General features: G+C 42.3%; 1 protein-coding gene across 1 annotated transcript in view; it reads right to left on the bottom strand.

The window, feature by feature from the left end:
• Positions 1–9798, bottom strand: part of GRIN3A (glutamate ionotropic receptor NMDA type subunit 3A) — a 171933-nt gene extending 162135 nt beyond the window's left edge. The window contains exon 1 of the mRNA XM_058694726.1: positions 8669–9798. Coding sequence (XP_058550709.1) covers positions 8669–9367 — 699 coding nt within the window. The 5' untranslated portion in view covers positions 9368–9798. The remainder of the gene's footprint in view (positions 1–8668) is intronic.
• Between the last annotated feature and the right edge of the window lie 3100 nt (positions 9799–12898).

Below are 12898 nucleotides of genomic sequence, written 5' to 3'. Positions count from 1 at the left end.
AGTTCTGCTAATGACCATCCCAAACTGAGAAGAGAGTAGTGGCAACCCATTTCCAAGTCATTCTTAGGAATGGCACTGAAAGATCCAGACCAAGCCATTGTTTGGAACCATACAGACACGGCCACTTGTAGAATGTTGAAAATATAAAGCTAGGTTGCACATACAAAGGAAAATACCACCTTTTAATATAGAAATACCATCAATTCAGAGTGCCCAAGTTTCAAAAGGCCCTATCAACTCTGACTTTTTGGAAAGTTAACAAAAAAAAATTTTTCCCCTCTCCTGTCCTTTCGTCCAGCCCATTTGGACTGACAGTAAGGCTTTCTTTAACTGTACCCAATGGTTTATAAAAATTTTAAACCATTAGCCTTGAGAGAATAAAATATATCAAAATGTTACTCAAGGTTATCTGTGGACACCCATGCGAAGCAGTGCACATGTATTCATGACTTTTATAATCAGAACAGCAGTATGCATTTAAAAAGTCCCTCAAAGTTGTGTGCATCAGTTTTGATTCGTCAGCATTCAATAAACCACAATTTGCCTTATGGGTATCTTTTTTGGGTAAGCCTTAGTATATAATAGGGCTATTGTCCCTAAACTTTTGAGCTAATATATGCCACAAATCAGTTACTTTAGTACAGATAAATCCTGTATGAAATGGGTAACTTCTGAACCTTCAATCCATGTCAAGTGAGACTCTGCCCTTTCTCACAACCTCATTTTCCTCTAGAAGTCTAAAATATCAATTGGCTCATGGTTCTACTATTTCTTAAGTTTAATTTCTGGGAGCCTCCTATGAGAAATTAGGTTAGTAGATAAAGGCAAGAGTTATGAATTCCTCACTTACACCGACTAATAGAAATAGAGCATTATTTTTTACCTCTGACATAACCAATCCAAAGATCCAGTCATTGAGAACCAATACAAAGGAGCAACTAGTTGAAACTAGACCTCAAAGTTCACCTCATTGCTGACCAACTTTACATATACCTAAGCTAAGAATGCACTTCAGTGAATTGGACCCCTAAGTGGGGTTTCAAAACAGCAGATTTCTTTGCTGTGCTTAGGGTTGGTCCACTGGAACTGGATCTCCTAAGCTTGACTATCATGTGCATATTGAAAATGCATTTGGAGGTACTCTGGAGAGCAACCCAGGATATTTGAGGACTTACTCTGATAATTTTAGTTTTTATTAAACTTGCCATGCCAACCCTTTGTATTAAGAGAACGATCACTGACATAGTAAGAACACACAGTGCTCTAGGTACCGTGCTTAGAACTTCGCATACGTGGTGTTGTCTTCGCCATAACTTTCTGAGATAGTCGTATTTCATGGATCAAGAAATTGAGGCATATTTCCCAAGGTAAAATGTCTAGAAAGTTGTAAAGCTAAGATTCAGACATAGGTCTGTGCTTCTCAGAAACCTTTTCCCTTCACTCTTACTTTGTATTTCTTTCATTTATGTTATTATTGTCTCACTTGCAAAACAAAGGTACACTATTTGTCCTGCTTGCCTTACAAAGTAATTGTGAGAATAAAATGAAAAAAAAAAAAAGATGGGAAAGGACTTTGATAAATGTAAACATGCTCTACAATTTACTTTTTCCTAAAATCTATATTTTCATATTGAAGTATTGAAAGCATTGGTGAGGAAAGGTGAAGGTAACTTGTCTTTTTTCCTCTTAATATTTTTAATCATGTAGGTAATACATACTTTAAAAAAAACTGGAGCACAGATAGGGAAGCATAGATCATCCAGTTACAATCACATTTATCATTTTTATAAATAAAATTCTAGACTTCATCGTTTATAAGATCAAGGTCACACTTTACATACATTATAAAATATTTTTCTCTATATATGTCAATATATTTTCATTTGAATGGGTATATAGAACTCCACTGTAAAACTATATCATGATTCATTTAATTCAATTCCCATTATTGGTTATTTAGTGTGAAATATGCTTTTAACAATCAAACCTGAAGTATATATTGCTCTCTTTTATCCTCTTTCTGAGGTAATTCAAAAGCAGTGATGGATCCAGTCTGTTCTTGGATTGTAGGCTAACAAATACACTGAATGTAGAAGAAGCTATTAGTCTGTTTTCTTCTTGGTGACTCCTCACTTCCTATAATGCATAGCTTTCTCTAGTACCCTGTATGTTTTCTATACATTGTTCTCTACTTCACAAGGCTGTTAGGAGGATTCTGTGAGCACATTTGTGAAGACTTGAAAAGCATAAATGCTACAAAAATATATATGATTTAGTTTGTTCCTAAATGTATGACTCAAAGACTAACAATTGGGCATAATTCAGCCTGACTAAAAATGAAGTCATCCTGCTTAATTCTTTACTACTTGAACTTCTGAAGGCTCATCTCTACCAGTAGACCATCGCTGGCTAAACCAGATACTAGCCTTTCAGTATCAGTATTTACTCCAGTTGACGCAATACCAGTCCAGGTCCGTGTGATCAACCTGCTCCCTCAATGCAGAAGATCACAGTGTCCTCTGAAAGTGACTGAATCATGCCCATTCAGAAGGAGACCTGAAAATCTGGCTGAGGTGTTAGGTTGGGTGAAGGGGAGGGAAGAAGCAAGAGTGGGGGCAGACAGCTAGCTTACTCTTTGTTCACCTTTTCCCTATTGCTCTTTTCTCCCACTACCCCATAAAGAAAAGATCTGAGAAAGACAAATCAGTGGCTTAAAAGATTTCCATTAGTTTGTTATTCATGCATTCTCTCCAAAAGCAACATGGCAGATGCTGAGATGTTCTTTCCTCCTTCTTGCCTACTTTTATAGATGTAGCGCCTCATTTCTGGTGCTCTACACTTCCTCTAATTTTCTGTGTATGTGAGTGGCAGAAGCTAGAGTAGGCAGGAGAAGAGACGATGAGGTGCTCATCTCTACATTTAGTGATGCCACCAAATTGAGCAATACTTTGCTATGAGAGCCCCCACATAATTATCTAGGGCCGTGGTACTCAAAGTAGCTGGTTTGCAAACTCTTTGTAATCTATCCATGATGAGATAAGGAGCTTGTGCCAGAATGGACCAACACACTGCTGTTCTCATCAAGAAAGACTTGCTGTGAAAATAATGTCAGATGAGCCAACCAGTGTGCTTACTGATATAGTAGGTGGAGTGGGTTAACTGTATGGCCATAGTCTCATAAACAATCTATTATTGTAAGTTTGCTCACAGGAAAAACTTATGACCAATGTGAGAGACCAACATTTCTGAAAAACCTTGAGCATCTTATTGAGGCTTCTAAGGCAATACCTAAGGCTCTAGAAACTGCGTTAGATGTGCGAAAGGTAAAAATTTGCCATCAGTATAGAAATAGTACCTATGGCGTGTCCTCTATTTTGGGGCAAGTGTGCAACATACTTAAAAGTTTTTTCTTTTCCCCCTTTTTTGGGGGAGGACTAAACCTACTTACTATTTTTTTTTCTCTAAGAGGAAGAAAATGAGGGAGTAGACAGTAAGGTGGAGAATGAAGACATGTTACACTGTGAATCACATCCCAATTTGATCAGTAACTACTAATGAGAATTAGTGAAGAATTAAGACTTGGATGATTCTTATCAGATCATAACCAACACCTCTCTCCCAGTCATTGGGCTAATACTATAAATTTTCCCAAAGTACTTCATTTTCTTATTTGATTTATAAAACAACTGTGTCAGATTGGTAAGTACCTTCTTTTGACTGATAAGCATGGAGCTCAGCAACACATTTTCATTTTCATTTGAATGGGTATATAGAACTTGGGCACTTGCCCAAGATTACATGGCCAGTAAAAGGCAGAGGTAGACTGAGAGTCTTGACTATTATTTAATATACCTTCCATTATATTGTGCCCTTTTAACCAACATTATTGGAATTTGACTGGAGGTATTCATGAAATAAGATCTAATGGCACAAAATCCATGGTGGATTGCACAACACCACAAGATAAAACATTAAGGGACATTGAAATTGGTCTTCAGATGATTCAGATACTCAGTTCAGTTGATTCATCATAAATTAACTCCAAGATGAGTCAAAGAAGGTCAAAACCAAATATTCTCTATGATTATACTGCGGAAGACACAAAGAAAAGTGGGTGAGACAGATTAATTGCCCAATGAATGTATCTGCTAGTCTGTTCTGATGTATTTATCTGAAAAAAAAAATTTAAGTACTATTAAAAAAATCCCCAAATTAAAAATAAAAACTTCCAAATTAGTCCCAAGTCTCTGTTCCTCAAGAGGAATCTGTAAAAGATCACTTCTAAGAAAAGTTTTGTATCACTTGACATTTAATTTGAAATCATTTATCTTCAAGTCAGCAACAATTAGGTGCTACTATCAGCCATTCATCATGAATTGCAGAAGCATATATTTCCCTCAGAGGACAGACAGCAGTGCTTTGCATGAAGCAAGTCAAGGAAAACCAATACAATTGAGAGAAAATCTGTTAAAAATAAACGTCCTTTACTTGTCCCCTAATAATGCACCTAAGTTATATATAGTAGTACCCCTCCCTTATCTGTGGGGCATACATTCCAAGAGCCCCAGTGAATATCTGAAACCAGGGATAGCACCTATACTATGAATACTGTGGTTTTTTTCCTGTACATACATACCTATGATAAAATTTAATTTATAAATTAGGCACATTAAGAGATTAACAATAGCTAATAATAAAACAATTATAACAGTATGCTATAATAAAAGTTATGTGAATGTGGTCTCTCTCTCAAAACATCTTATTGTACTAAATTCACTTTTTTGTGATGATGTGAAATGATAAAATGCCTATGTAATAATATGAAGTGAGGAGAAAGACATAGGCGTTGTGATGCAGTGAGGCTACTATTGACCTTTTGACACTAAGTCAGGGGAGGAGAGATCTGCTTCCAGACCATGATTGACAGTGGAAAGCAAAACCTTGGGTAAAGGGGCACTACAGGTATCTCTCACTTTCTGAAACTCTACATTATCCCACTTTGTTTTCATGAAAGTGAAAATCCTCTTCTGATTTTTTTTCCATTATGGAAAACAGGTGCTAATGTAGGTCTTTCCTTAAAGCGAAGTGACATTACATGAACTTTTGGAAAGTGGAGAATACTCTTCACTTTATGCCATTTTGGCTTACAAAAGGTTTCACAGGAATGTTTTACTTTCAGATAGTAAAGTATACTTTCAGATAGAGGGAAAACCTGCACCTTAGTGGTATCATTGTTCTGGTCCCTGTATCATACAAAAGTGGCACTATGCTAGCCAAATTCTAATAAATAAGCTTCTGTACTTAGCACTGTGTTGTCAGAGAAAGGGGAACATCTGAAATACTTGTATTTCCATGGGACTAAACAGCATATATGACTGATTACAGCATGTATGACTCATGAGACAGGCAAACTGCAGTTGGTATGTTCAACTGGAGTTGAAAATAGTGACACAGTCACTTTTTAATTGCATGAGAGTTTGGATCTAAGCAAATTATATCACTCCACTAACCCTACCTAAGGGAACCAATATGGAATTAACAGGAGATAAACATTTTAGAAAGAAATATGTATCTGTCACTACCTGAGCAGGTGAATTTCAAGAAGTTAACTTTAGAGAAACTATACAAAAACCCTAAAAGAAAAAGTAGTTTGGGGATGAAGAGGAAGAAAGAACAATTATAGGAACTTTATATATAACTTAAATGTAAATGTAACTGGATCCATATGCAACATCATTATTTGAAGGTCATGGGAACAGAATTTAGAAGAAATTATCATTTTAATATAAGGAATTAGCCTCAAGTGGAGATTTGAGTGTGTAGTAAAGTCAATTTTTTGGATGGAAACGTGCTTTGACCCTATCCTATGTGTAATGCTGTCTGAAGCTTTTATTTATGTGGTGATGATACATATGGCTTCCAAAGTGGATAGTTTATTATCTTACTCATAATGGATTTCCCACACTGAATAAAGTTGGTTCCTTACAAGCTGATGATCCAATGTGTTTCCATAAATAGTTAATTGAAATAAAACTATTATGCTTTTCTCAGGGTTTTAATCATTTTAGGGGTATCTCTTTCCATTCATGAGCTGTGGTAGAATACTATCAAAACTATTATTTATTAATTAAAGGTTTCATATGAAAGAAACTAGCAGTACAAAAGAAAGTGAGAGAAATATTGCTGCGACTGCTCCAAGCAATTTTGACTTGTCTGAATAAGAGACACAATTTTATTCTACTTGGTTGTGTAGACAATTCCACTTTCTGCTAGCATCCTTTATTCAGTCCCTGGCCCAATCAATGTATTAGGTCACTGGGCAGTAGAATTCACTGAGAATGGTGGCTAAATTAAGTCCATTTTATTTAATGCCTAAAATGACTCTGACATTGTTTTATATTTTGAAAGTTGTCTTGTGTGTGTGTGTTTAAATCACGTCAGTGTATGGGTCTACTTTTTAGGAGAAGCAAGGGAAAGAAAGATCAGTTATTTTTGCTGAAAGCAGATTATGGTCCTCTCCTAAAATTACGTATTATAGTGACTTGGCATTGAGTTGGACATTCTTAATATAGAACATTGTAGAATGACATTTAAATGATATACTAAAAACAAGACAAGTTAGATATGTTTGAATATAAAATACAAAGACAAATGAAAGAAAACGTCACTTGGGCAAACAAGATCTGAGTTAATAGAATAATCTCTCCCTTTCAAGATGTGTACCATGAAAATAACAGTGACAAATGTGATTTAAAATACATTTCTGATTTGAAATACAGAAGTAAATGTGTTTGGCAGAGTGTTCATTTTATTGTCAGCTTGTAAGGGTTGTCCCTGGAAGACTGTTCCCACAGTGGTCCTAAAGCTTTGAAGTTGTCCAATTCTAGACGCTGCTTCATGGTTTCTCTGGTCCCCTTGTACTGTGCTATATCTGCACAAACCCATCATGGAACACAATCTCCTTCCTAACTGACAACCACTAATTTGGGGAAAATTCTTGGCATTTATGATTTGCCAAACAATCTACAAATGGAAATGGAGTCTGGAGACTGAACACTATTGGCAACTTATGAAGTATTAATAAAGAAGCAATGATGAGAAGCAAGCGATGCTGACTCTCGCATTTCGTTCAATCTGATTCTGCATATATATTAATAATGATGCACCCTATGGATGCAACTTCATGTTTATAACACTTTGGCCATTGGCAGCCTGGTGCACCTGTGTTTTCCATGCCTTCCCATCTGCTGCCTATAGTCATTCAGATTCAGGTGACGGAAATGTTTTAGATAAAAGTTAATTAGCCTGCACTCTGCAGATCAAATCTCTATAGTTCAGCATTAAATAGCAATATTCTGGGCAACTGCTGAAAGTAACGGGTGCCCGGCCTTCCTAAGATTAAAAATGTAAGATCCATTTTTCTAGAAAAAGAAACCTTTAGTGCTCTCTTGATATTTTATGCATAGATTCTATCAAACTTTTCACTTGTATTTGGCCTTACTCATTTGAGCTTTTATCTCTGTATATATATATCAAAAGTGGAGGAAGAGAGATTAGAAAATTTTTTTTCAGCCAAAGGGATAGTAAAATGATATACAGTCAGAAATTCTCCAGTGTCTTAACTCTTTTATCAACACACTGACCAAAACTTTCCTTAGTTTCTCAATCTTTAACATGAGGCCAATAACAATTACCTACTTGTTTCATAAATACTTTGTGCAAGGCTAAATTTAGCTTGATATTTTCATAAAAGTAATGAGCAAAATGCAGAAAACTCCTATTGCTGAAAGGACTCTGCCCTCAGGTCCTCAATATCACTATCTTCAACAGTAAGTTCACAAATAGCTTCTTTTCTTGAAAATATATTCAATTTTTTAACCCCTAAGAAATGGAATCATTAGATTTTTTTTTTTATTATTATTATTACTAGATAATTGAGACAGAAATGGCTCAACACAGCAACTGCATACAACCAGTCTCTGAGCCCACATCACACAGAAAGAAGATAGGGGAAAACAAACAAACAAACCAAAAACCACCAATCCCAAATGCGTTCCTCCCATCCATTCAGATATTTCTAATGAATTCCAATGCCTAAGCCTAATGAACCACACAACTTTACCGGTTGCTTCCGTAGTAGTTGCAGATTTTCTACTGACTGACTCAAAGGAATTCTGAGGGATGTTTTCTTCCTTCCACCCCCGCCCAAGCCTCAGGCACACCTTCCACAGGAATCGGAGCAGATGCTGCGTTTCCCGCCATGTGCTCTCAATTCCTCTAGGGAATGAAAGGCTCTAGCTTTGCCTGAGATCTTCCATCCCCACCCCACCCCCCACCCCCGCGCTAGTCTTTAGAACCTCTATTGCTCTCCACGATCCAGAACTTTGAGTTCTAACTTCCCTCCAGCATCCACTAGGGTTGCTCAGCTGGTCAAAACAGGAGGATTTTTTTCGCTTATTCCCCCCACTTCCTTTCTTCCATCTGCTACCCCTACCTCTCATTTTCTTTCCATCCGCACTTAAACTTATTTTACTTTTACTGAGGTCCTTCTACCAACCATCTACGGATATGGTCCGACCCCTATAACATTATCAAAGTTGTAAAGCCCCAAGTCCCCCCTCCCCTCCACAAGGTCCCGGCCCCCAAGCGGCGTCCCCACTCCTCTCACCTGACTCTCCCGCGGAAACTCGTGGCGCACGATGCTGATCACTGGAATGTGCAGGACAGAGCTGACCAAGTCGAGCTCCATCATCTCGCCCTGGCTCTGGGGGAAGGCGAGCAGCGCCGACACCCCTTGCACGACCACGGTGTGGCACACGCTCTGCAGAAAGGAGAAAGGGTCACTGCTCCACGGCGAGCTTGGGGAGGAGAAGGGCAAGAGCGGCAGATCGCCCAGGCCCGCCTCGATGGCCATCACTACTTCCAAAGACAGGTTGTAGGGCAGCAGCCCTTCCACGCGGTTCAGGTTGTCCACGGCGAAGAGGAGGGCGTCCCGAGGCCACAGGGTCTCCGCCGCGGCGCCCTCCCCCGGCTTCCGGGCGCGCGGCGGGCCCCGGCCGTGCAGGGCGCTCCCCAACCAGCGTGCGCCCGGCGAGGGCGCCGGGGGTCGCCAAGTCCCTGGCTCGGGCTCATCCCGCTGGGCGCCTGCTCGGCTGCCGTCCAGAGCGCGGCTGGCGGCGCGGGGGGCCGTGGTCCAGGGCTGCAAGTGCACCGCGCCCACCCTCACCGCGTGCCCGATGCGCTTGAGGATCTGGCAGGGCTGCGGGTGCGAGGAGGATCCGGGCACCCCGGCCAGCACCAGAGCGCAGGGCGGCGGCAGCAGCAGACAGACCCTGCTCAGCAGCCACCACAAACTCAGTCTCCTCATTACTGAGACCCGCAGGGAGAAAGCGCGCCCCCTCGTGCGCCCGGCTCGCCCCCCTGCAGCCGCTGCCTCACGTCTCCGCCCCCAGGTCCCGCGGGCGGCTCACTCCTCCCGGCGAAGCGCTCCCAGGAGCCGAAGCGGTCCCGGGGCCATCCAAGTGGGAGCCTAGCACGCCCAGGTCCCTCCGCCGCGCATCCTCCGCCCGCCCGGTCCCTGCGCGGAGCCAGGCAGGCGGGCGGGCCGGCGCCGGTCACCCGCGGTTTGGACGCTCGTTCTCTGCCCGCCCCATCTGCAGGGCGGCTCGGGCACTGCGTCCGGCCACGCGGGGAGGTTGGGCTGAGAGGCGGCCCGAGTTCCTAGGGGCCAACGCGACCCAGGAGGCGATGCGCTCACTTGGATTCTTTTCTTTCCCTTTTCTGCCCGGGCAAGACCCCCTTATTTCCTTGGGGTCGCTCAGGAGAAGGCGTTCACGCCCGGGGTGCGAAAAACAAGCCAAATCGTCCTTGCTCCGCCGTCGGCCACCCTCCGGCGGGGCCCCCCAGCGCTGGCTTCATCTTTCTTCCTGTCTCGCTACTTCCTCCCTTCCTTGCTCCGCTCCCCTTTCCGCCCAGTGGCCGCCGCCGCCTGCTTCCTCGGCGGAGCGACGCGACTGGCCAGCAAAGGGTGGTTCTGCTCGGAGCGCAAAGTTCTCCCCGCCTCAGCCGGCGCCTCCCTGTTGCTGAGCCCTGGCGCCAGCCTGTCGCTTGGCTGCGCCAAACGCCCGCTGATGGGGAGATTCCCGGGTGGCGCTTCCCGCGCCCCCGGAAAGTCCGCTCCCCGCAACCGCGACGCGTCTCGGTTTGCGAAATTCCTTGCGACCCCAGAGGGCGAGGTCTCGGAGCCGCGGAGAATGCCGAATTCGGAGTTGTGCCTGAGGAATCCGAAATCCAGTGGTTCGCTGGGATAGGTTCTGAGAAGCTGCAACTTGAACGAGCTTCTTCTCTTCGATGTGTCGCTTTAAAGATTTTTCTAGTAAGGGCACGAAAGCCAGAATCATTTACACATTTAATCTCCGCTTCCTTCTCTCGGGCACGTGGGCCTTTGCGGTTTTGAAGGGTTCCCTACGTTTTGGGGTTCTCGGAATTAAAAAGTGAATTGGAAGCAATGATTTGATCCAGAAATTAAAGAGATTCAAAATACTTTTAGAGTTTCAAGCACAGTCAACAATAGTTTCTAGTTTAGACCAAGAGCCCATCCAGATCACCGTTTCTAGTAAGTTCTTTCATTTGTATGGTAATACAGTGGAGTCAGTGGGTTATGATTTGGTCTCTTCCTCCAGGATCTGAATCATCTGAAATTAGAAGCAAAAGAGAGGGGTAAGGGCAGGACTGTGGTTTCCACGCGTAGAGTAAATTTATTTTATGCCTTGATATCCTTTAGAAGGAGGGTAGGAGACACATCCTTGGGCGGGGGAGCAAGGCTGGGGACCAACAGTTCTGAATTTCAATACCACTTCAAGAGAACCATGACCTTGGCAATTTATTTCACCTCACCTTGCCCTGCTGTTTGGAGCTGCTAAATTGTTATGCAAATACAGCTAGCTTTTAGCTCTGGAGGGCTGTTTTGATTCATGAGCTAAAGTTTCCATCAGGCTTTAAATCCTTGGGATGAAGAGGCTCTAGCTAAATAAAATTCCCAACAAGGATAAAAAGTGCAAGCCGTTTCCCTCAAAACAGATTTTTAAAGGCATCTCAGTGCAAAACCTATCTGATAACCAAAATGGCTGCTCCAAGGCTGGGGTGCCAGAGAAGAAAAGAGTGAGAGTCATCATAAAGGATGAACCACAAGGGACAGGGGCCCTCCTGAGGCCCTAGAGTGCGTCCGGTGCGTGGGTCCTGGAGACTCTTTCTTGTTTCAGAAGAGTCCATCAGTTGGGATCTGAATAAGAAAAGTATAGAATTTCCTGCCCCGTGCACTGCGGGAAAACTGGGAATCTCTTAGTTGTGTGGTGAGAAGATGTGTTTGTGTATATGTGCACTGAGGAGTGTAACAGACCGTGCGCTAAAGTGGTTACCTTAGTATGTACTTCGCATTACATACATGTTTAGATGGTGATGAAGAATAGATAGGTCTGATTGTTAATTTGATCCTAAGAGTCACTGGCATTCTTTAGGCCTCTCAAGTCCATGACCACCTTGAGGGAACAGGTGAACTGCTTGTTCACAGAAGAAGGGAAGATTCCCAAGGCTCCCAGGAAAGAGCTGTACCAGCTCAGGATGAACCACAGCTACATGTTGCAAATACGGAGTGAACAGTGAAGAACAGCCCTTCCTTCCAGGGCTTTTTTGTTTCTTTCTGGGCTTTTCAATGATGACACACTGGTTCGTTCCCTTTCTATTTTCTTTTGCTGCTTGGTTCTTTTCTTATTAGTATTTTTAAAAACTTTTTTTTAAAAGTTTATTTATTTTGAGAGAGAGAGTGTGTGTGCATGCAAGCAAGGGAAGGGCCGAGAGAGAGAGAGGGAGGGAGAGAGAGAATCCCAAGCAGGCTTTGCACTGTCAGCACAAAGCCCCATGGGGGGCTCCATCTCATGAACCATGAGACCACGGCGTGTGCCAAATTAAGAGTTGGCTGCTCAACAGACTGAGCCACCCAGGCCTGCTGCTTGGTTCTTTTTATCCATATCACTGTAATCTGAACATCTATGGCAGGATTCTTTTCTCTCCTTTCCTCACATTTCCCTTTTTTCTTTTCCTTCTCTTTTTTCATGGTTCAATGGTCATAATGTTGAAAGCTCTTCTAGAGTCAATCATCAGTTCAAACAACCATTTATGAAGCTCCTACTCTGTGCCAGACATTGCTGCAGAACTCTGCCGGAAGTAGATGAATAAACTCTAGATCAGAGAAGTTGAGGGTTTTCCCCCCTCAAAGTCACATATTTAATGAGTGAACAAAATGCTGACATTGAATTTATAGTCTAGTGGGAGAGACAGTAAAACATATAAAGAAGTAAATGTGGGATATGTCATTTGATGCAAAGGAGAAAAGTAAACCAGCAAAGAGGAAGAATTAAGAGGAGAATGGGCTTTAATTTTAGATAGGGGAACCAGGGTAAACCCCTCTGAGAAGATAACTTTTGAATAAAAACTTAAAGGAGGTGAGGTTAAAGGAGGTGAGGGGATGATTCATATAAACTTTCAAGACAAGAATTTCCAAGTAGAGGAACCAGCAAGTGCAAAGACCCTGAGGAAGGAGTTATTTCTGGTATGTGTGAGGAATAGCAAGGAGCCCAGAGTTGTTGGAGCAACATGCTCCGGGGTTAAGAGTGGTGACAGGTCAGGCCAGAGAGGCAATGAGAAGGTGGCAGATAATACAAGCCAGTGAAGAATTTGGGTTTCTATTCTCAAGGGGATGAGAAGGTATGGGGGCAGGTGTTAAGCAGAAGGGTGACAGGACTTATGTTTTAACAGGACTACTCTAGCCGTTCTTTTGATAATAGATGAAACGTGGGCAAGGGTAGAAGTCAGGAGACCAGATATAAGGCTGTTGGCAATA

The sequence above is a fragment of the Neofelis nebulosa genome, chromosome 12 (genome assembly GCF_028018385.1).
Source record: "Neofelis nebulosa isolate mNeoNeb1 chromosome 12, mNeoNeb1.pri, whole genome shotgun sequence".
NCBI classification, from domain to species: Eukaryota; Metazoa; Chordata; class Mammalia; order Carnivora; family Felidae; genus Neofelis; species Neofelis nebulosa.
The sequence above is the reverse complement of the archived record's forward strand: the minus strand, read 5'-3'. Positions and strand labels throughout refer to the sequence as shown.